This window comes from Podarcis raffonei, chromosome 7, assembly GCF_027172205.1.
Source record: "Podarcis raffonei isolate rPodRaf1 chromosome 7, rPodRaf1.pri, whole genome shotgun sequence".
Classification (NCBI taxonomy): Eukaryota; Metazoa; Chordata; class Lepidosauria; order Squamata; family Lacertidae; genus Podarcis; species Podarcis raffonei.
The window spans coordinates 28,393,784-28,418,250 of NC_070608.1; the positions used below are offsets into that span (position 1 = coordinate 28,393,784).

General features: G+C 42.3%; 1 protein-coding gene across 2 annotated transcripts; it reads right to left on the reverse strand.

The window, feature by feature from the left end:
• Positions 1-719: 719 nt before the first annotated feature.
• On the reverse strand, positions 720-23,177 carry ATP6V0D2 (ATPase H+ transporting V0 subunit d2). 2 transcript variants are annotated; one of them, XM_053395733.1, is made up of 8 exons: positions 23,016-23,177; positions 9,970-10,141; positions 8,058-8,236; positions 6,927-7,006; positions 5,688-5,765; positions 4,173-4,349; positions 2,191-2,271; positions 720-1,513 (listed from the first exon to the last, which is right to left on the reverse strand). In XM_053395733.1, exons 1-8 carry the CDS (start codon positions 23,029-23,031, stop codon positions 1,352-1,354), a joined length of 945 nt encoding a protein of 314 aa, XP_053251708.1. In that variant the 5' UTR covers positions 23,032-23,177; the 3' UTR covers positions 720-1,351. The 2 variants fall into 2 exon arrangements, with proteins under 2 accessions (XP_053251708.1, XP_053251707.1); XM_053395732.1 differs by lacking the exon at positions 23,016-23,177 and adding an exon at positions 16,652-17,321.
• Between the last annotated feature and the right edge of the window lie 1,290 nt (positions 23,178-24,467).

A 24,467-nucleotide genomic window follows, 5' to 3' on the forward strand; every position in this document is an offset into this window, starting at 1 on the left:
CTATCCTGGCTCATAATTTTGATATATGTAAACTGATGGCACTACCTCGACGCCATAACGTGGCCTTCTTTGTGTCATTGGACTATACCACTCTTCATCCCTGACCATAGGTAATGCTCGCTAGGGCATATGAAAGTTGGAGTCCAATAATATCTACAGATTTTAGAGGGCCTACAGATTTTAGAGGACCCTGCACTACAGAATGTTTGCAGGCGCAACGCTGGTTTATTCAGATAATATGGATTTGAGTTTTTCATACAGGTAATTTTGTTTGTTGCTTTTCTCAAGCCCATTCATTTACTCCTTATGAGAAGAATGTAATTAAAGAAAATCCTTTACGTTTGCTTAGCAAAACAGCATGGAAGATGTTAAGAGCAGACACCTTGCTCCCCTTCCTTCTGTCCTTCCGGTAAAGCAAACTAGAAATTGTATACATGCATAGGCCAGGAAATAGATTTTATTTCAGCAGGACAGCAAGATAAGCAATTCTGTAACATTCTTACATCTCATCATATATCATCACATGTCATGACAAACTTTATTTGATGACTCTTAGCTGAATGGCGGCTATAAATTCGCAGTGAATTTCTGGAAAACAATTACGGTATATTTTTATTTAACCCATTTATTGCATTTTTAAAAACAACAACGGGTCTATTTCCCACCAAAACAGCCCAAGGGAGTTCCCTCTTCTGCCTTCGCAACATGTTTTTAATTGCTAGGTAGTAGAGCTGCTTCTGTTCCTTTAATTTCTTGTCGGCCTTTATGATTCTTAAGTGGTATTATAGGAGTCTTGCCATTTAAATCTAACCATGCATGTGATACATGAGAAGTATTCTTTAATGAAATGCTAATGCTTTAAAGTAATGCTTTTCTTTCTCTATACTTTACATTTCTTGGGGCCCAACCAGAAGTGAAGTGAAATGCAATTTGCATTTTAGGTGCATGCTTTTAAAGAAAAAGAAAAAGCACCAGCTGTTGGCAGTGATAATTAAAGGAATCAGATAGGAAGGGAGATTTTACATTTTCCAGAGCAGTCATAACCCTGAGATCCACTGGCTAGAAGGGTCAGAAAGGCATATTTGCTGCAGAGCCCTCCACTATTCCTGCAGAAAACTCTGCAGTCATCGGTCTACTGATGATCTACTGACAGAACCTCTGGAAAAGATTGGGGAGGGCAGGAGGAAATGGAAGTGCCCCAAACATAAAATTGGCTAATCATAATTATAAAATGTTATTGGTGGCTATAATGTGCAAATTAACCCCCCTTTTTGGAATATGATGAGTAATTTAGTAAAGAACCCAGTAGATTAAATAGATGTACCATTAAAACACACCACTAAAGTCTAGCTTAGAGAATAGGGATGTAGTTGTTAATTTTTGTTCTGTGTCTCTGGGAAATACATTCAGCAATCCATACAATGTTTCTGCTTTCTTGTTCCTTCAGCTTTACATAGGCATAGAAGACCCCAAAATGGAACTGGTTGTTGAATGCCAGCACATTCATTTTGACCTGGAGAAAAGAGTGCAAGAAAGAAATATTTTATTAGCGAGGGGAAATAATCAGTTACTTGTACGTTACATCTTTCATTCTCAAGCATTCTAAAGAGTTTTACAAACCTTTTCTTCTACAAGTACTTTTCTCAGTAGGAGCTGGGTCAAAGTGCAGCTATCTTTGGGTTTTTGTGACAATTTAACAGGCCGCAGGAACATTAAAGGAATAGGTTAGGACACGGAAATTAATGTTTCTCTAATGGCTGCAGCGCTGGAAGATTCAGAGCTGCTTTGAATGGAATTTGACCATATGTCTCTATTACTTACAAATGGCTCTGTGGGCATTTTTTTCTTTTGAGTTCGCTTCTCCAAAAGGTGGTAGTCATTTTTAGCACTTTGCGGCTTCATAATACTGAAGGACAGGGATGGGGAACCTGTGGCCCTCTAGATTTTAGTGGACTCCCATTAGCCCCAGCTAGTATGGTCAATGGTCAGGGATGATGGGTGTCCAGCAATATCTGGAGGGCTACATATTCCCTCTTCCTGCTTTAGGAAGATACTGGCTGTTTATTCAGAGTGAGCAATGTCACCTCCTGCAAGTCCATCACCACTTTCTGTCACAGTTGACTCTGAGCAAGTCGAAGAAAAACAAATGTAGCAAAGATAAAGGTTTGAACCAGAGAAAGAGCATCTTACCTCATGTTCAAAAAAAGCATCTTCTAACGTTTTTTCTCCTCCTGTACCACTTCCTACGCATTCAAAGCAAGCCCTGTATTGCTGAAAGTACAAAAAAACCATCACTGGTTTTATTTCGCTTACATGTGATGTTTCTGTGTATTTAAAATTAATCTCTTTTTTGTAAATAGGTTCCTTAGGTACACAACTCTAGAATGTATGGCCAGTGAGTTTCAAGGGTATTTCTTACTCCCCTCACTCATACACTGCCTGAAAGTGACTTTATAGGGGTCAAAGTTCAGTGACAGAGCACATCCTTTGCATGCAGAAGGTCCCAGGTTCAGGCCATGACAGCTCCAGGTGGGGCTGGAAAATATTCCTGCCTCAAAACCTAGACAGCTGCTGCCAGAGTGGTGCAGCTAAACCTCATGGACTTACCAAAGGGCAGATTCATATACCGTATTTTTTGTTCTATAAGACTCACTTTTTCCCTCCTAAAAAGTAAGGGGAAATTTGTGTGTGTCTTATGGAGCGAATGCAGGCTGTACAGCTATCCCAGAAGCCAGAACAGCAAGAGGGATTGCTGCTTTCACTGCACAGTGATCCCTCTTCTGTTCTGGCTTCTGAGATTCAGAATATTTTTGTTCTTGTTTTCCTCCTCCAAAAACTAGGTGCGTCTTGTGGTCTGGTGCATCTTATAGAGCGAAAAATACAGTACATAGAAATGTTTGTGTTCTGAAGACTTTTGCTAGGTACCATAACCACAAGACGACACAGCCTTGAAATTTTTCAAGGGCTGTTCACACCTCCCAGTCACCCACACACAGTGAAACAGAAACCATCCCTATTTAATGTATTTGTTGAAACCTGGCATGGGATTGCCTGCCATTGCATCCTTATTGCATCATGTTAGGCTATGAGTTTAAAGAATGTGTAGGCAGTAAATTACAGAAAATGCAATCTCCTGATTAAAATGAGTTTTCGAAAGCACACAGATTCATTTTTCTTGAGTGACTGACACTACACTAAAGCTTCTCAAGCATTGTGCAATTAACCTTCATAAATCAATTGGTCCCAACTATAAAGGTTTCACCGGGTCTCTTTGGCAGTACACACCCTCATCTAAGAGCTGGGCTCTGGCTAGCATGGTCTGGGAACTATTGCACCTTTAATGATTAGCTGCACTGACTTCCTACACAATTTAAGGTACAGGAGCCCCCCCCCCACCAGGCTACCCTAATCCTGGCAACTGGTTGGACCCCACTCACCTCTGCCACCAGCGATGCTGTGAATAGTGGACAGTCCATCTGCTGGGGCAATGAGACTTCATCGCAACCAATCAAGACCCATTCAGACCCATTCAGAACTGGACAAGATGGAGGCCAGGGATGCCAACTTGAATAAAATATTGGGAGGGGGCAGATAAGCCCTGCCCCAGATCCTAGTAATGAAGGTACCAAGTGCTGGTGAAGGTTTATTCCCCCCCTCGCCCCACTTTTTATCCCCAAAACAGATCTACAGGGTTGACTGCTCCAGGGCTACTCTGAATTCTTAAAGCTAAAAAGGGGCTTGAACCCATCTCTCCCCAAGCTTAAGTTTCTAGGCACCTAGTTTTTCACCCAATCCTAGCTTCCTTGCCATCCAGGAACCCTTTCACAAGTTTGTTTACAGGGCTTGTTGAGAAATGACATCCAAACATGGAAAAAAATGAAAGGCAGCAATGCCCATCAACTTTGGGGGTCTGGCCCCCTAAAGTATTTTATGGGGGACCCCCGAAGGGACCTGGGCCCTTAGGAGTTGGCGCCTATGACAAAGACGATGGTCTCCTCCCTTGGCAATTGCCCCATGTATTTCCCTTAGTGAGGGGCGCTGAGAATCAGCACTCTTCACTTTGTTTAGAATCTGGCTGAACAAGTACTTAATGCCCTTTCTTTGGTGGTACATGCCATGGAATGTTGTAGACACAGTAAGCTTTTGTTAGGAGCTATTTAGTATTTACATACAGCATAGTAGTCTGCCACGCCCTTCACTTGCTCATAATCTTCTGTTTTGGCAAGCATATCTAAGCCTTCTGGATACAGTTTCCCACACGTTGGATACAGCTTCTGTCTGTCTTCTTTGCTTAATTCAGTGCCAAATGAATTAATGGTGATGATGAAGGCGCGCCTGTCTGCTTCAAACTGCATAAGACAAAAACAAACGACAGCTTTCAGCCTTTAAAAAATATTTTGTAGACATCTACTATGGAGCGCAGGAGGGGTTTGCTGGTGATGGGAGCCTTCTCTCATCCTCCTTACCCCAAATTGCTCTCCTCGTAAGTCTGTGGAAATTGTGGGACACCGTGGAATCACAAGGGGTGATTTGATGTGAAAGGGGATAAAACAACCATGAGGTTGCAGATGTAGTGAGAACAAACTACAGTATTTTGGCCCAGAATTAATGTGCAGCAAATTAATTGAAAGGGAAGCCATTTTTTAATGTGGCTGGCAGGATGTTTGAAGCAGGATCAAAAGCATCAAAGCTGCAATATTACTTTCTGGTTTAATTTGTTAGATTTGCTCCCCAAATTATCATAATTGTATACAAAGGCCCCAGTCGTCAACAGATATATACAGTATACCATATATGCATGTAGGTCTGTTTGAAGTCTAAAGCACATTCAATGCACACTTAAAGCACAAGTCTCTCCTAAGGAATCCTGGGAACCATAGTTTTCCCATCACAGAAGTACAGTTTCCAACCACCTTAATAAACTACAGTTCCCATGATGCTTTGGGGAAGCTATGTGCTTTAAATGTGCGTTGAATGCACTTTAAATGTATGGCGTGGACCTGCCCATGTGAACAGTGGGATTGATACAGCCTGCTGACTGATTCTCCCATGATCTGCATTGAGTATTTCTTGAACTGCTGAAATATATGAGCTTTTCGTTTTCTGCTTTCAAGCTGTTTTGAAATGTTGTTATCAACTAGGAACAATGAAATATTGTTATGAATAGTATGAAATTGATATAATTGTTCTTATATGTGTCTTCATTGATGATGCTTTAAAATTGCTTTCAGATGTTTTATAGGAAGTGATTCACAAATAGAAAAATAATGGTTATGTACGTTTTGGTGAAATGCGTAATGGATCATCTAGTATTTTGATATTTTTCTTTTGCCCTATTCATTTATTTTTAACTATCGAGATATTGTAGACTAATAGCTTGTGTGTTTTTTTGATATTGTAATATCAGAAATGTGTGTATTGGTTATGGTGGCAGTCAGGCTTTGTAGTTTCTTAGAAACTAGCAGCTTTTCCCTGTCGGCAGGGGGCAGACTGGAAAACTTTAAAGGCAGCTCTTGAATCACCTTGTAACATGACAAGGTATAGAAGCATTCGCAGGTGAATTTTGGAAAGAAAACAAATGTAGCTCAATGCAGAAACAGGACAAATTGACTGAAAAATGTATGCATACACAAGGAGCATGGGCTAAAGAATGACTGATTCATTCCTAGCCATAATGTTTTCCTTACCTCTAAGAGTGGGCACATTATATCTGCCGTAGTGCCACCTTGGTTTTTGCAGAATGTATAGAACGCTTCGAGGTAAGACTAAAGAATGAGACAGGAAAAAAGTAACATTATATTCAAACCTTCTCCAAATTACTGACAGTCATGACTGGAGCAGTCAGCCAGCCATTTCCCTTACTTATTATGTTCAACTAGCCATTATGGGAAGTACAAAACATGTAAAAACTAACAGGTGTGAGACAGGTTAGTTTTCTCCTACTAACGATGTGTTGCTGCAATAGTAATCCCCTTTGGTAGGAGAGGAACTGGACTGTTGGCAATAACATTTAGCAGAAGCAATGTTTTTATTTATTTAGAATGCACAAGTAAATATGAACATTGTCATCACTGTTCATTGCAGTAGGAAAGCCTAGAGGACCTTAGCCTTTACTAAATAAGTGCAGTTAGCTGATTTGCACATACACTACTACAGTAGGTTGTCAGTGTTCATGTAATGGCACAAAGGCGAATTCCCATGCACATTTACTAGAAAGCAGGTTTCCTTGAACTCCATCCTGCCTAATATATAGTAGCTCAACGTTTACCATTCCCCCGAGGCACCCGTCTGTTTATATACACTATACACCTGTAAGTCAAGAGAACATTTCGCGCAGCTGTTGAAGTGGAAAATAGTTCATGGAAGCTTATGCCACAATGGTGTGAAAAGTCTTTAAGGTTCCATAAGACTCTTTGTTCTTTTTTCTGCAAGAGACTATTATGGCTACCCCTCCAGAAACAATGGCTGCTTGGAGATCTGATCACAAGGGGAAATGTGAAAGCTTCATTCGTGACAGAGAAACGCAGATTCCAGGAAGCAGAAAACACTTGCTCTTCCTGCTCCCTCCAAATTACCCTTAGAGTTGAACTTGTCCAAATTCCACACATTCTATATGTTACATCCTGCTCTCAAATTAGGGTGGCTTGGCATTTTATAGGAAGTGCCAAGAACTGGAAGTTGGCTCTCTTGTCACTTGCAAATTTGCTTTTGCCGTTTCCTGTAGCATGCAAATTCATTTCAGGGAACGACAGAGGGTGCAGTGAGCATTATATCAATATCAGGGTTAATTTCCCCCCATTTATTGAGAGTACGCTATTTAAATCCCACCTATTCTCCAAAGTTCTCAAGACTGTTTATTTTCATGGCTATACATTGTACCTATCCCCTTGCTTTACTTTTTCACAGCTGGCGCTGAAAGCATTTACCTTATACAGTTTGTTGCGCATGATTTCAATGTTCATTTCATCCAGATCGTTTTCAGATATGCAGTCTTGAAAGAAATCAGCTGAAAAGCAGACAGGTTTAAATTATAAAGGCAAGCTGTAGAGAAGCATAAGAAGCCCACTTATCGGTTTTAACAATTTTTTTTATGCTCAGTGACTGACTTTCTACTGTGCTACAAAAAATAATATAGAAGGAAGGAGAGGAAGTAAATGTTTTCAACATTCCTGATGTGGTGTATGTATAATACAGCTTTGCAGTAGGATTCTGCTTTGAAGGTAATGGGGTTGCTAATCCAAATCTCCACCAGGTGTCTGGTAGGAAATGCTAGCATAAATTTTGGTCTACTCTCTGACCTAGCAGTCAGTGTTGCTTTCGGTTGCCTAGATAAAGCGACTAACAAATTTAATAACTAATAAAAATAAATAGATGCTCTATGGGAATGCTATTCTACACTCGGTATATATATTACATCACCCACTCTGATACATTTATTTTTTTGTTTTGTTATAATTTTGATTCTAAATGCTGATTTATTTCTTTTAAGAATATTGGAGAGAAAAATCACCGAGAGTGCCTGGTCGCATTCATGCAATGAATTTTTACTTATTTTGACAGCTCTCTAAAGCTTTCCTACAGGGCAGAGCCGACCCACCCAAGAGGCAAGGTGAGGTAGCTGCCTCAGGCATCACCCCCCCCCCAGGATCGTCACCCCCGTTCTGCTGCCCAGCTTTGCTGCTGGTCTCCCAAGCCTCTAGGGACGGAGAAGGACCAGCAGCAAAGCTTCAGCTTCTGAAGCTAAGAGTAGCTGTCAGTAGTGCCTAAGTGCAAAGCAGCCTGAGAACCCCTCTGAGCTCTTCAGAGGATCAGAGGAGGGTTTCAGATTGGGGATATTTCCAGCCCTACCTAGAGATGCCAGGAATTGAATTTGGGACCTTCTTCATGCAGGGCAAAAATCCGGCCATTTCTGTGGTCTTTCCCTAAGACAACTGGATGTCCTCATTTTAATGGGCCACAAGTACTGCAGATTAGATGCAGAGAGCAAGTGCTGCCATGATAGAAAACAATCTCATCTGAAGGTCCACACACACACACAAAATTGTGAACAGTCATACCTAAGGGTGTATCCACCAAAATAGCATTGAATAACTCTGCAGGGTTTGGAGCAATGCTGACAGCTTCCATTTGCTCAAAATTGCCCAACGGATGGCACTTGGGAACCAGCTCTTCCAAGGGCCGCTGACGCAGTGTGCCAGTAATGAGCAGGATCACGTTGTCAATCATATAGCTGTACCTAGTGAGAGAAAACAACATTCATCAAAATACTATGTTCTTCCTCAGGGAGAAAAGTGCTTTAAAAAAGCCAAACACCAAGCCACATTTTGCAAATATAAAGGTTAAAATAGCCAGGGCTCTGCAGATAAGGTGTGATCACTCTTTATCAGCTGTGGCAATGTGGCAACAAGGAATTCTTGTAAACAGAACGCTACATTAGACAGTCCCTAATCTAACCAGGCTTGCACAGAATCACTGCAATCAAATGCAAAAATCAATAACTTAGAATTTAATGCCCAGAGCCACTTTTTATCAGGAAATGGGTTTATTTTCCAAATGTGTTGTGGCCGATTGCCAATTTAAGTAGAGTCCTGTTTGATAGTGTGGAAATAAACCATGCACATACATTCGTACACGTGGGGTCTCATCAAAGCTTATTATGAATGAGCACATGAAGATCAGTCACACCTGATCCTGCCTCCCGATGCATGCCTTTAACCCAGGCTTCCTGAACATGGCACATTCCAGACTACAACTCCCATAAATCCCAGCCAGCGTGGACAATGGTCAGGAATGATGGGGGTTGTAGTCTTGGACATATGAAGGGCACTGGGTTATGGAAGGCTGCTATAATGTCAGACAGGAAGCCTCTGGTGAGATGGACATGTAAGAAAACATGGCACTGACTTCTACCAGAAAGTCACAACCACAGCCCAAACTTGACAGAGGAAATTTAGAGGGATTCTTGCCTTTTATTGCTTGAAAATCACAGGACCAGGAGGGTGGTCCACTGGCAGCATCATAGCTCACGCACCATGGCTGCAGGCTACCATTCCTTGCATAGACTTTTAAACAACTAGGAAGACTTAATGAATTCAATCACAAAATCCACCCAAACAGCCTGATGTTAAGAAATCAATGTTAATTAGGTTGCCAAGTAAAAAAATAAACCTTGCTTCAAAGGGAGTTGGGAAATTTAATATTACAATGCTGCCAAAATGAATTAAAAGATAAACGTCTGGGCATCTGCCATAAGAATTTACTGCAGGCCAGAAGAAGCATTGCTAATGAATACAATGACTACATAAGTAGGCCTTGGATCTACTTATTGAAGTCCATCCTAAATGTATTACTGGGGATGCACAGAGCTTACTCCTGAGTAATCAGATTGTACTGTAAGTTTTCTGATTAAGCTGCCATTACTGAACAGAGTCTAGGCCATTCTGCTTAGCATAAGATGCACACTTCAGAGAACAATCCACCAAACATTGCTTCTGTGTAACACTCATTTATTTCAATGGGGCTTGAACAAAGTGACCTTGCAAAGTTTATTCCCAATGGAAACTAATTCAGGTTGCAATACGTCATGGTACCCAGAAAATCCAGTAAGTTTGTACATAACTATTCCATTAAAATGGACTAAAAAACATATGCATGAGACTAGAATTGATTTATTACCACATTTATATCCCACCTATTTCTCCAAGAAGTTCAAGGTGGTGTACATGGTTCTAACTCTCCTCATTTAATCCCCTTAACAACCCTGTGCGGTAGGGCAGGCCAAGAGGCAGTGACTGGCCCAAAGTCACCCAGTGAGCTTCCTGGCTGAGTGCGGATTCAAATCCTGGTCTCCCAGGTCCTAGTCTGACACTCTAACGACTAGACCACACTGGCTTTCAATACTCTGACTTTATGGGCCTTTAGTCATTGTTTATTAGTTGCTCACATCATGAAATTACTAATTTTACTTACGTAATATAGTTTAGGAATGTGGAAAGTGGCTCGAAGGCATGATTTCTGAAATAGTGAAATTCTGCCAATAGTTTGGCCTTTAGTTTGTCGTCGATGATAGAAACCGTGAGAGAGCCTGTTTCGTTGGCTAAGAAGTTTCCGTAGTCTGTGGTTTGCAATTGTAACTTCAGGTCTGGAATAGAATTGGAAAAGATTTGTTTTCTACAAAGAAACCAAGGAGGTTAAAGAGACAGTATCACTTTTCATTTTTAAATCATACTTCTCTTTCGTTTCCTTTTCTACACCTGGTGGCTGGGTTCAGATGTAGCACAATCCCATGGTTTGCTTTAAGGTCTGAACCCACCCCAAACCATACTCACTGTGGAGCTGACAAGCCAGGATCTGAAATCAGGGTTGGAAGCTGACTTGTAAATCGCAGTTTGCACTGAGTGCGACATACAGATTCAGACATTGCACATAGAAGTCCAAGATTGCTGTGTGATGGGAATCTCTTCCTTTTCTCTTTTTTTGGGCTACTCTTTCACTCTCTAGTCTCTGAGCGGTAGGAATCTCATAACAACTTTTACAGGGTTGTTTCAAGGTGAAAGCATCAGAGGCCAAGTGCATCTGGGTCCTTGTTTTTGTTTGCAGTTGTACAGGTCGAGCAGGTACTACAGTCACATAGGAAGGCCTAGTTCTGATGCAGCACATTAGTCCAGCTCCCAGACACAAAAACCAGAGAGCAAACTGCCCTAAAGCCTCTATAATAATGATAAAACTTGATCATGTCTTTATTTAAAATGTACTTCATAGAATCATAGAGCTGGAAGGGACTGCAAGGGTCACCTAGTCCAGTTGCTTGCCATGCAGGAATCTCAACACACAGTCCCTCATCCAGTTTGAAACCATACCAGATCCTGCTTAGCTTTGCAACTGTGCTAGCAGTTTTATTGCTGCGCCACTATCACCCTTCATCAAAATGTTCCCAGTCCGGGTACATAAATGTGAACAAAATTAACTCACACAACATAGAAATACAATTTAAAAACAAAGAAGCATAATGAAGCATAGCAAGGTAAAACCTAAAACCTACTGGCTCCCAGTACGTTTCCGAGCACAATTCAAAGTGTTGGTGCTGACCTTTAAATCCCTAAACGGCCTCGGTCCAGTATATCTGAAGGAACGTCTCCACCCCCATCGTTCAACCTGGACACTGAGGTTCAGCACCAAGGGCCTTCTGGCGTTTCCCTCACTGAGAGAAGCCAGTTTACAGGGAACCAGGCAGAGGGCCTTCTTGGTAGTGGCACCCACTCTGTAGAACACCCTCCCACCGGATGTCAAAGAAATAAACAACTACACCATGTTTTTTCATCTATAAGGCGCCCCCATGTATAAAACGACCCCTATTTTTGAGCCCAAAATTAAGAAATAAATATTTTAAACATTCTGTGTCTAAGATGACCCCCAATTTTAAACTTTAAATATTTTGGGGAAAATATAGTCTTATACACAGAAAAATATGGTATCTGACATTTAGAAGACATCTAAAGGCAGCCCTGTTTAGGGAAGTTTTTAATGTTTGATGTTTTACTGTGTTTTTTATATTCTTTTGGGAGCCGCCCAGAGTGGCTGGGGAAACCCAACCAGATGGGTGGATATGAAGAAGAAGGAGGAGGAGGAGGAGGAGGAGGAGGAGCTGAAAATAGAAAACTTCCCTGTGTCAGATGACAAATGGGTAAGACCCCTGCTCCAGCTCTCAGGTAGCTAGTAGGATGCAGATGGAGTTTGAAGACAGAGTTTGCTGTGATGTGACATAGAGGAGGAAGCTGCAGGCTGGAAAGGCAGATAAAAGGCCATGGCTGATTCTGGCTTGAATCCAAGGTGGTAGCTATTGGAGAAACAAGACCCTTTTGGGGTGTTAATACTGTGGACCACTCCATCGTATGCTTAGGTTGTATATATGTGTAAGTAAGCCATATAGCATAAAGACACTACAATGGTGCCTCGCAAGACGAAATTAATTCGTTCCGCAAGTTTTTTCTTCTTGCGAGTTTTTCGTCTTGCGAAGCACGGTTTCCCATAGGAATGCATTGAAAATCAATCAATGCGTTCCTATGGAGACCGTCCGGGGACAGAGGGGAAGCGCCGCGCACCTTCCCCTCTGTCCCCGGACCTGTTTTAAAGCAAGGGGCAGCGGGGAGAAGATTGCTTCTCCCCGTTGCCTGCCCCACAATCTCCGGGGACAGAGGGGAAGGCGCGCGCGCCTTCCCCTCTGTCCCCAGACCTGTTTTAAAGCAAGGGAAGGGGCAGCGGGGAGAATCGCTTCTCCCCGTTGCCGCCCCTTGGTTCAAAAGGGGTCTGGGGAGAGAGGGGAAGGCGCGCGCGCCTTCCCCTCTGTCCCCGGAGATTGCGGGGCTGGCAACGGGGAGAAGCGATCTTCTCCTCGCCGCCCCTTGCTTCAAAAGAGTTCCGGGGACAGCGGGGAAGATGCGCTGCGCTTCCCCGCTATCCCCGGAGCTTGCGGGGCAAGCTTCGTTTAGCGAAGCAAGCCCATAGGGAAATGCGTCATGTGAAGCGGCTAAGAAAACGAAAAACTCCTTCGTCTAGCGAGTTTTTCGTCTTCCGAGGCGTTCGTCTTGCGGGGTACCACTGTACATATCTCCACTGTGCCTAATTTCCAAAAGGAAACAGAAATCCTAGGTAAGCACCTGGAACCCCTGGAATTTCACACTGCTTGGAGATTAGGGTGACATGCAACAGTATATATGTAATAAGTTTAGTATATGTCTTAAGTATATTATACGTATTGGGTTTTATTGGCACTCACTGGGAGAAGTGAATACACATAAAGGTCTCATGACATAAATGCAATGCACATCAATGGATGAAACTATTATAATCTCATGCAAGCTTTGTATTTTATCTGTTTCAGTAAGGAAAAAAATTAGCCCCAGCCCCAGTTGTGTCCCTATCCAGATCTATTTACGTTCTCCCCTCTATGGGAGGAAGCAAAGCAAAGAGCTTCACTGTTGCAGAATGTCAATAGTCACCACCCACCAATGAAACTGAGTCCCCTTCTCCACCAGGAATTCTGAAGGATGATGCAATGTGACTCATTGTGTGTGATTTTACTAGTCACCTGATTATTTTTTTTAAAAAAGAAAAAAACCACTTCAACTGACTGTGTGAATTGGGTCATCGTCTGCTAGTTCCTACTGCAAAATGTACAATGATTTCCCTGTACAAAATCTGGGAATGGAAATTTGGCAAAGAGGAAAAGATAGATCAGAGTATCTGATACCAAAGCATCTCTCCATAACAAACTCCCTTTAGAAGTTGCACACAAGGACAGACTCTGAGCTTTGGATCATTTAAATGCTTTTGGAGCTTCTGTGCGCTCGGTTTAACTAATTATACAAGTTCACATCAGCATGTACCTGTGCAGCTTCTGTTTTTTCTGCCTTAGACTGAAGCCTGCCAGTAAAAGCTAATGAAGGGTTGCATGTTAAACAAAGTGCTGCAGAATTTAAAAACAAGGCTCTGTTGGTAAAACATTGTGCGGATGAAACCCTTGCAAGCAACAAAGGGATGGAGTCAAATAACCCAAGGCACCCAGCATTCTGCTGTCTCATTACTCTTTTCCATGCAGAAAAAGGGCATGGATGAAACTGTAGCCACAGAGGACAGATGACTCGGAGGTGATTCACACACCATAACTTGTCCTCACAAATGCAGAGAAATCAATGCACACTGAATATCTGTAATGACCTCCACACATGTTCATTTTACTTCAGTATGTGTGAGCTTGTTTGCACCAGAAACGGAATGTAATTTGTAGTTTGCAAAGAAACTTGGACTGCTGAGAGATTCAGGTTAAAATGCCTGCTTGGCTCTCAAGGTCAGTGACCTTGCGTCAAGATAGCCAAATATGTCGTTTTTCGTTTCTGTACGTTTTTCATTGTTCCACTGTTAAGTTTAGTTCTAGACATTTCAACATTCATTTGCAATTTTTTTAAAGTCCTCATGAAAATTCACCAGTGTATTTGTGTGGAATTTTGCCTAATATATGCATTTTACAGAGCAATTTCCCCTAATACAGGGTTTCCAAAACTAAGGTCCACAGACCAACAATGGTCCATGAGTTTCATTCAGGTGGTCTGTGAAGAACACTTACAATTTGAATTCTATGGAATTCAAACAGTAATACAATAAATCACAATATAAGAAATAAAAGAACCAATAAAAGTTCAATTAAAATTCATACGGCATTTAGCAGAGCGCATCACAATTGCTACAACAGGCAACAGGAAAATTGTTAAATGGTCCACCAAGACCCTCAGAAATTTTCATAGCGAATAGTGGGTGAAAAGAAGTTGGGGAGCTGTTACCTTATATCATGCATTTCTGTATGTTATTTTCACTAATCTATGCATACTTTACCACAGACCTTTCCCACTGTTCATGTTGGTGACACACTTTTTAGACAAGCATCATTTCGCAACACAGTAACTCAGTTTTACTAGCAAACCAGAGGTTAAATTAACCCCTTTTCAGCCTCGGGAGGAGCGTGGGGAGCAGTCATGTGACACACCTACATGCTGCAGCCAACACACTAATGTTTCATGACACGCAGTTTGGAAAGCAATGCTTTATGGTAATATATGCAAAAGATATTGCAAAATTCAGAGAAGTGCAATTTTCAAAGGTTGGCTGTGCTTTAGTTAGCATATTGCAGGCATGTCCAAAGTCCGTTTGGGGGGCCTAATTCGGCCCGCTGGTCGGTTTAATCCAGCCCCTGTGGCAGTTTATTTCCTGGGGTAAAATCCTAAAAAAACCTCAACCCTTAAAAAAAGCTCAACAACTCTTTTTTCCTAAAAAAAAAAGGTTAATAACCGTGGTTGGCCCTTTAGTTGGTCCTCATGGCCCTTCACTTCATCAAGTCTGGCCCTCTTTGAAAAAAGTTTGGACACCACTGGCATATTGTTCCAGAAAGTGCAAATTAGGTAGGTTTGCTTTTAAATGCAAACGGAATTGACGTTCCCCTCCATCCCTAGTTGCTGGTATCTTTCATCCTAATTTATCTCTTAGCCTTCATGAGCTTCTTGTCAGAGCTTATCCCCCTCTTCACTGCTGGATTTGCCGCAGAGAAAGGTTGTCTTGCCCCATACCTGTGTCATCATCAGAGGCTGGTACTAGTAACAAGAAGAAATGGCCCTCCACAGATTGCATTGGCTCACTAGCAATAACTGCAACGGTGGCCACATTTTTAAAGCTGATTTGCTCGTCTGAATCACCACTGGATTGTTCTGCCATTACCAGGACCAGGTCACATATTAAACTGCACCGTAATATAGCTTTGGGAAGTGTTAGGTGTAACACTCATGATCATGTTACAATGTGATGAGAGACCAAATGATACAAACCCAGCATGTAACAGCCTCCCCCAACCCAGTGAGCTCCAGTTAGACACCAGTTCCCACCATTCCCAGCCACTTGCTAAACTGGTTGGGACTGACAGGAGAACATCAGCAGGCACCAGGCTGGGGAAAGCGATCATAGAGTCACAAGAACCAACGAGCGTCAACAACACCCACCCCGTGTTTCAAACATTTCTCAATGAGAAGCTGTTGCATAGCAAGAGGCTGGGAGCAAGTAGTCCTGCCACCCAGGACATGGGTGGCATAGCTAAAGCAGGAAGGAAGCTAAGGGGAAACAAAGTGAGGAGCAGGCAAACAGATTGGGAAGAATTTAGGGAGAGTCTCAGAAAAGCAAGGCAGAAGAAACTTTATATAAAAAAGAGCCCAGAAGAAATAAAGTTAAAGGCAGAACTGTGCAGCCTGCCAGCAGCCTTTTCCCAATTCCTTCTATATGGCCTGCTTTGAGGTCTGAGCCAAAGGAAACTCAAATGGCCTCAGATGGGCTTATCCTCCAAATCTGGGCAGGGCTGAGGAGTGATTTCTGACAAAGATCAGCCCAAGGGAGGAGAGCATTTTATGGAATTGATGCATTAGAGTCCCCTTTTTAATATGGGTGGTACTCCTCACTACATGCATTTCTCTCTGTTCCTGAAGGCAAAATACTGAAAAGTAGCAATGTTAAGAAACGATGGAACGCAATGCCCAATTATGGAAGCATGCAAAACACGTGTTTACCAGACAGGGATGTCCATGATACACAGTGGGATTTACTTCTCAGCAGATATGTTTAGTGTGGGACTTCAGTGTTTTCTAGGATGGCACTGAACGATTCCAGCACAAAATCGTCTACCTATCCATCAAAAATGCCATTAAGACAAATTATTAGTAGTCTTGTTTATTTCAGTTCTGACTTAACGTGGCTATGAATTAGGCTACAAGTATAAATTATTATTGGTTTATTTGTATAGTCCAATTGGTAACAGCAGCTGTATTTTAATACTTTATTGATATGCTAGCGTTACACATTCCCAACAAACTCAATGTCATTTCAGTTGACCTAAGGTACAGTATATATAAGATTTCTGCCTTCATCCCAATATGAATTCCAGTTGACCTTTGGAAGGACAATCCCATTTTTTGTTTTGTTTCAGTAACATTTAAAAAGAAAAACACATTTCAACAAATGTTAGTTGATCAAATACCATTCCCCTCCCAGCAGAGCTACAGAGGCCGCTGTGATACTTTCAAATGTCACGAGACTGAGATTTCGTTTGACTCCTACTCACCTTCCAGCGTTTCGCACTGTGCTAAGTTGACATAGTCAGAAGCCGTCAAGATGCCACATTTGAAGCCTCGGACCAGGCCCTCAAGGTACCCATGATCCACATTGAAGAAAAACTCTGAATAGCCCGGCATAGTGGAAAAGAGGGTCTGATGCCTCTCTATGCTTAAAAAAGTACAGAGTCTTGTGTCTGCCTCCAGAAGTAGATAGCAAGTGGTCACTAGCCTTGGCTGGACTTTAATTGGCTTCTCCTTCCTGTTTCATTGTTTCCAGTACAACATCATTGCACTCTGCATAGTGCTTACACAACATAAGCTCAGCAGGCAGACACAAACTAACTCTTTCCTATTAGTAACAAAGCTACTCTGGGTGTAAAGGACAACATAAGAGCAAGGGCAGGAGGAGAATAGAATGTGAGTTGGACCGGACTGGACAACATATTCTTAAAATATTGAAGAATGCATGCATGCTCCTCGAAAACATTAAATCATCACCTTTTAAACCGCTTTCAAAGAGATGTATGCTCTGAAAGTGCAACAGCCAATTTAAGAGCAACTGTGCTTGAATTTGAAATCAGAGGTATTATTTTGGTTTGAAGGAGAGTGATTGGATCTCCAGTTTCTATAAACTATAAAGCAGTTTTGGGAGGGCCACAATTTGGGGGTGGGGAAGAAAAAAGAGGTGATTAACCCTTTCCTCCCTGCTCTGTTTTCCTGATGAACCCCCACCCCCCGACATGCCTTTTCCCCTTCTGGTGGGCAAATATTTTTCAAAGATTGCAGCTTTGGAATACATCGTTTTAAAAACTGCACAAGTGAAACAGTTAACCACATTCCCTCTGCCCCATAAGCACCACTTCTTCCACTAACTGACTTTTACAGAAAAGATCCAATCATATCTGACATCTAATTTTCGTCTGCCATGTCCCAACCCCGCTGTACCATTAACCAACCTGGCAAGTGGGGCATTTTATTTTCTGCATGGCTGAAAATGGTTACATTTAGCCACTAGGAGTCTCCCTAACCCTGTGACTAAATATGTTCCTCCCTGTGCGCTTCACCAGTTACAAGTATATTATACCAACAGGAAACAAAAATCTAATTTTTAAAGCTGCGTTGTTCCTAGCCGGTAAGCGACATTTATTTCATTATAGCGATTTTTGCCCGGGGAAGCTGAGATTGCTACAGAGCGGCTGACAAAAGAATCAGCAACCAGGAGTTTCTGAGTCTCTAGTACTTCCCTCCTCTCAATATATATGTGACTTTGAATCATAGGAGGAAAGTGGAAAAAATCTTTTGCCATTTAACACCGAAACCATACATCTTATGGATATTTATTTAGAATTGTATATTTTGCCAAATAATAGTAATTCCATTTTGTGGCGCTAATCCATATCCTCCAACATCTCTCCGATGAAAACAGGGACATCATTTTATGGTTTTACATACAATTGCTTTAAAGTTCTTACTGCATTTAAGCTTCCATTACACCTGGTTCACATGCCATGCTAAGCCAAACCATGGCTTAGCACAACTGTGCCTGCAGCCCCAGATGTAGCCAGTTTGCTCAGCCCTAGTCATTTTGCTGCTCCAACATGCTGAGCTAAGCAATAGCTTCTCATGTCGACTGAACCAGGGCTCATGGTTTAGCTCTCCCAGACAAACCATAAACTGTAAATCATAGCCCAGATTCTGGTTAGATCTCCTGATTAGTCTGGAGAGAAACAAAACCAGGACATTAAGCCAAACCATGGCTTGGCTAACCATGACGCAACAGCAAAATGACTGCGTCGGAGTGAAGCAGCTGCAATCTCCTCTCTGTGAACCCACATATTTCCTCTGTGCCATACTTATGGCGTATTGTGATGTGCAAACCAGGTCCGCCAAAATACAGTGGGTTCTTTCTGTCGTACTGTTTTGAAAGTATGTCTTTCTACGTATAATGACTGAAACCGCATCCGTTCCTTAAGTAATGGTGGGTAATATGCAGGGGTGACTTATTTCTATGGATGACAGACATATCCCACCTCTCCTACAAGGAGCTCAAGATGGTGGACGGGGTTCCTCTTGCTCCCATTTTATCCTCATAACAACCCTGTGAGGTAGGTTGGACAGAGAGTGAGTGACTGGCCCAAGACCACCTAGCAAGCTTCCTGGCTGAGTGGGGCTTTGAACTCTGTGTCCCAGGCCCTAGTCCAGCACTCTAACCACTAGGAAAAAAGGTAAAGGACTCCTGGGCTGTTAAGTCTAGTCAAAGGTGACTATGGGGTTGCTGCACTCATCTCACTTTCAGGCTGAGGGAGCCGGCATTTGTCCACAGACAGCTTTCTGGGTCATGTGGCCAGCATGACTAAACTGCTCCTGGCACAACAGAACACTGTGACAGAAACCAGAGCACACAGAAACGCCATTTACCTTCCCGCCACAGTGGTACCTATTTATCTACTTGCACTGGTGTGCTTTCGAACTGCTAGGTTGGCAGGAGCTGGGACAGAGCAACGGGAGCTCACCCCATCACACGGATTTGATCCACCGACCTGATCGGCAAGCCCAAGCTACACAACACTGGTTCTGGATTGGTCCTGCGATGCAAAGTGTGAAGCGACTTATTTATAAAAGTATTTATATACCACCTATTCAAATAACATATCAAGACACTGCACAACATAAAATTACAAAATAATCACAAAAATGACCGGCTTATCCAAAAAGGAAAGGAAAGGAAATTCAACAACTGAGTAGGCCTGTCAGTATATATAAAAAGGTCTTCAAGAGACACCTGAAGGTCACTCAAATGGAAGAGCATTCCACAGCTTGGGACAGGAGACACTAAATGTCTGACTTCTTGCTGAAGCCAGTTGGGCTTTTGAAACATGGGGGACATTGCTCCTTTGGATTATCTCTGTCATTGAGCTGGGCTGCAAGGGCTGAGGAGGTCCTGAAAGAACATTTCCCACCTCAAAGAATTCTGGGTAGTGTAGTTTACCCTTCACAGAGTCACAATTCCCAGCAACCCCTTAACAAACTATAGTCAATATTATTTCTGTCTTGTATTGCTGAGAAAAGTATTGGGGGAAGTACCTCTGAAAGAAGTGGGACAATTCTGAAATAAAATGTTTTGAAGATGAGAGACACAAAAGGCATTGCAGTAGCTCAAGCAAATAATTTGCTTATATCCCACGAGGAAGGTCATTTTAACAAACACTTCCAGAAGAAGATAATTGAGTGTATTTTTAGAGACTTTAAAATAGGTTAGTTAAGCTGTACCTGAGGATTGCCAGTGAAGCAGTTCTAATCAGATATTTTGTCAGCTGTGAAATCCGGAGCTCTAGCAATTATGCTATTCTATGCAAGAAAATATTCTTGATTAATACTACTGTGATTTAATCTTACATCCATAGCATTGTGGAGGTATCTAACAAGGGACTTTGTATCCATAGGCAAAGCTTATCTTCTGAGAAAATATTAAATTACTTGACAGGAAATGGAAGGAAGCAATGTCCTTAAAGAAATAATGTGCTTTCTTCTTTGATTTTTAAAAAATCCAATCAGTATTGCAATGATACCATCTTGATTCATGTTATCAGGATCTAAAATCCAATTGTAGAAATGGAAAGAAGAATTTATCTTAAACTCTAAGAAGGACTGCTAATGCACACTGACAGTGTAATACTAGTTACAGATAGGTAGCCGTGTTGGTCTGCCATAGTCAAAACAAAAAAAAAAAATTTCCTTCCAATAGCACCTTAAAGACCAACTAAGTTAGCTCTTGGTATGAGCTTTCGTGTGCATGCACACTTCTTCAGATACACTGAAACAGAAGTTGCCAGATCCTTCTATATAGTGAGAAGGTGGGGAGGGGTATTACTCAGAAGGGTGGTGGGAATGGGTGATTGGCAGATAGCTGTGATGAGCCTGTTGACGACTCTTAACGACTGCAATAGGTCTTACAGGAAAAAGCAAGGGGTGAGAAGGTGAAAAATGGCTTTGTCATGTATAATGAGATAAGAATCCAATGTCTTTGTTCAGACCAGGTCTCTCCATGGTTTTAAGTTTGGTAATGAGTTGCAATTCAGCAGCTTCTCTTTCCAGTCTATTTCTGAAATTCCTTTGTAGTAAAACAGCTACTTTGAGATCTTGTATAGAATGTCCTGGGAGATTGAAGTGTTCTCCTACTGGTTTCTCTGTCTTGTGATTCTTGATGTCCGATTTATGTCCGTTTATTCTTTGGCGTAAGGTTTGGCCTGTTTGTCCAATATAGAGAGCTGAGGGACACTGTTGGCATTTGATGGCATATACAATGTTAGACGATGAGCAATTAAATAGTCCCGAGATGGTATGTGTGATGTTGTTGGGGCCAGTAATGGTGTTGTCCGGGTGTATGTGGCAGCAAAGTTGGCATCATCACAGCTATCTGCCAATCACCCATTCCCACCACCCTTCTGAGTAATACCCCTCCCCACCTTCTCACTATATAGAAGGATCTGGCAACTTCTGTTTCAGTGTATCTGAAGAAGTGTGCATGCACACGAAAGCTCATACCAAGAACTAACTTAGTTGGTCTTTAAGGTGCTACTGGAAGGAAAAAAATTTTTTTTGTTTAGTGTAATACTATATATGCTTAGTCAGAAGCAAGCCCACCTGACTTAATGAGACTAATTCCCAGGTAAGTAGGATTGCAGTCCCCGAAATCTCATGTTACATTTGTTGTATTGAGAAGTTTAGGGCTGAATTTTTTCACCTGTCTAGCAGCTTTATATTGCAGGAGGAAATTGTGCACATATAGAAGTTTGCAAGCCATTAAGGAGACTCTACTTAGGGCTAAATTAGATGATATGTCTGGCATTGCACAGCTTGTTAACCAATAACCAGCACAGGGAAGCCTAAACCAGATCCATATCATGATGGATAGGAAATTTTAACCCTTTGCCTCCTGCTGTAGTTCCAGTCTGGATCAGAGCTCACACTGGCCATTTTCACTGGGGTGGAAAAGTTTGAATGGGTGTCACCTCAAGTTTGGCTTTCAGACATCCCTGATGGGACTTTTTCCAAAATGGCCTTGGAGCACAAGTCTGCTGGGAGGCCATGACACGGAGCCTAGATGCTGCAGCGTACAACAAAATCTCATCCTCTTCAGCGGTAAAACCCAATAACCCCCAATACATTTTGTTTTATTCAAATTCAGTTTGCTATGTAGGAATCCCGATGCTGTTTCTGCACAGGGCAGAGCTAAAGAAAAGCCATACCACATAAAAACCGCTGGTTTTCCAACTAGGGAAGGACATACCTTTGTATGCAGTTTGGCCCAACGTACACAGTTTTTTTTTTTGCAAAAACAACTTCCCCTAACATGCATTTTTGCATGTTATTTCTCTCTGCCATGTTGCGTTTTATCAGGGCCCACCTGCCCATGAGCCTTGGTGAGGCAGTCGTCTCAGGTGGCGGGCTGGGGACAGCCGGGAGGGACAGCAGATCTAGGCTCCCAAGGAGCATGCTGCTCGTTGCCTCCTGCACTAGTTGCATGTGGCCATTGCCTAAGAAGAGCAGGGCCACTGCTGCTGCCACCTGCTCCCCCCCCCAGGTTCCCCTTTTCCTTCCCCAGGCTGCCTGCAGTCACTTCAGGTGGTGATGGAGGAGGAGGAGGCAGGGGGTACCATTATTTGTTTTGCCTCAAGCAGCAAAATGTTTAGGACTGGCCCTACATTATTGCACATTTTACCCTAGTGAATGCATCTTTGCAAACATTACTGGGCTGGACAACTGCTCTGAGACACAAATTCCCAAGGGTGGCTGTGTTTAATTTTGCACATTTTTTCTCAATGTGTAGGTTAGATAGGCTCACCTCTAATGCAAACTGAGTTAAATTTCTCTCCCCTTGCTAACAGTATACAGTGGTACCTCGGGTTAAGTACTTAATTCGTTCCGGAGGTCCGTGCTTAACCTGAAACTGTTCTTAACCTGAAGCACCACTTTAGCTAATGGGGCCTGCTGCTACTGCTATTGCTGCTGCTGCTGCTGTTCCACCACCGGAGCACGATTTCTGTTCTCATCCTGAAGCAAAGTTCTTAACCTGAAGCACTATTTCTGGGTTAGCAGAGTCTGTAACCTGAAGCGTATGTAACCTGAGGTACCACTGTAAATGACCATGTGGGCAGATCAGACAAATTTAGAAATAAGGGGTGGTTTTGCTTTGCAGGTTAACCTTTGGCTATCTCATTTTTGTCTCTCTCTCCCCCCCCCCCTCATTTCTGTACTTTGGAAAATTTAATAAAAATGCCTTTTAAAAAAGACATGCTCTTGGGTATGTGCTCTAGCAGTAAGGAATAGAGTCACAGCGAGACGCAGATGTTCGAGGCAGTGAAACATTACCTTCATGCAAAAGCATTTTGAAGGAGGCATCTCTCTCTTGTCCTGAACCTCTAGATAACTGCCACTTGCTGCGACTTGCCTTCCCAGCTCTCCTTTGAGGTAACCTTGGCACATGGTAATGTGTTAACTCAAGCAGAAAAAAATGAATTATTTCTTGCTGTGAACCGTAAGGTAAGATGACAGATGTGGAGGCAGCACAAACCAGCATGCCTGTAGATAGTGCTGTTAGCTTTCACCTCCTTACTGTCTGGCAACTTGAGGGCTCTACATGCAGTAAGACTCAGCTGGCATTTTACCTGCTTCAAATGCTGAGCATGTGTGTGTGTTGTGGAAGGTGTTAGCTAATTAATTTGCACAACACTCCAGCAAAGCGAGGAAGTGTTAATGTCTCTACTTTGCCCTTGGGAAACTGGAGGGCAAGTTCATCCATGTGTGTGGGTCCCCAGTTTGTAGACTTGAATGCATGAGATAGTGATGATCAAAGATAGGACTGTCACCTGTTTAAAGAATCTTACTTGATTAATTGCAGGAGCTTTAGGTGATCGATCAGTTGATTACCTTGGCACATGGGTAAAACAAATACTTCTGAAGCAATCAGCATACTTTATTTTTCAATGACATGCACATTTACAGCACTAGGCGTTATCTTAGTGAGATGTATGAGAGAAAAGGGAGAATTCCTCTTTTAAAAAGGTTGTCTATCTGTAGTTTTTGTAAATAATATAATAATATACAGCGTTCCCTCCCCATTCTATGTACAGAAGCCAACTAGACCAGTTTTTGGCATCAGCAGTGTTAGCAGAGAAGTTAACTTTAGTTAATGAATCCTTGCTTGGAGCACACCTTTAGCTGAAAGGCATTCAGACTGAGACTTGGTTTAAAATAAGAAAGTTAATGTTTAGTAAAGGAAGTACCTACAGAATTCGACAGTCCCTGCTAAGTATCTAGTTGGAGAAACAAAGAAGCCATGTTCCCTCTGTGTTCTCAGGATATAGATCCAAGATAACCTCTTGCCTTGAAGTCCAGGGAACGTGTGAGGAAAAAGTTGTAAGCAGGATGCAATCTAAGATGTATCTGTCAAAACATCAAAGAGATAGAGAGAAGTTGGCATAGAGATAAAGGTACAGTGATAGTCTGGGAATCTGGAGGTCACATACCGTATCTGTCTAATCTCCATGCAAACCCCTCTCAGCAAGCTGAGTTGCACCTAAGCTTCCAACAAATAGCGGTGATGGGATGGCATGGTCCACTGTAACTGAGGGCAGCAGGCTACCTTAAGGTGAGTTTAGCAGGGACAGAGTAGGCCGCATGGTACACAGAGTGCTGTCCTTCAGCACCTCCCTGCTGTCTACCGCTCTTCAGCATTTGCCGCCTGAAGGGGCTACTTCACTCTGCCTAATGATAGGGCCAGTCAGGTCTCTCTGTACCTTGTGCAACATGCAAACTACAGAA

Coding starts and splice junctions, on each gene's coding strand:
- ATP6V0D2 (XM_053395732.1), bottom strand. CDS start 16,781: ATGCCGGGCTATTCAGAGTTTTTCTTCAATGTGGATCATGGGTACCTT. Junction 10,142..16,651: donor ACAGTGCGAAACGCTGGAAG/GTGAGTAGGAGT, acceptor ATTCTATTCCAG/ACCTGAAGTTACAATTGCAA. Junction 7,007..8,057: donor TTTGGTGGATACACCCTTAG/GTATGACTGTTC, acceptor TCTGCTTTTCAG/CTGATTTCTTTCAAGACTGC.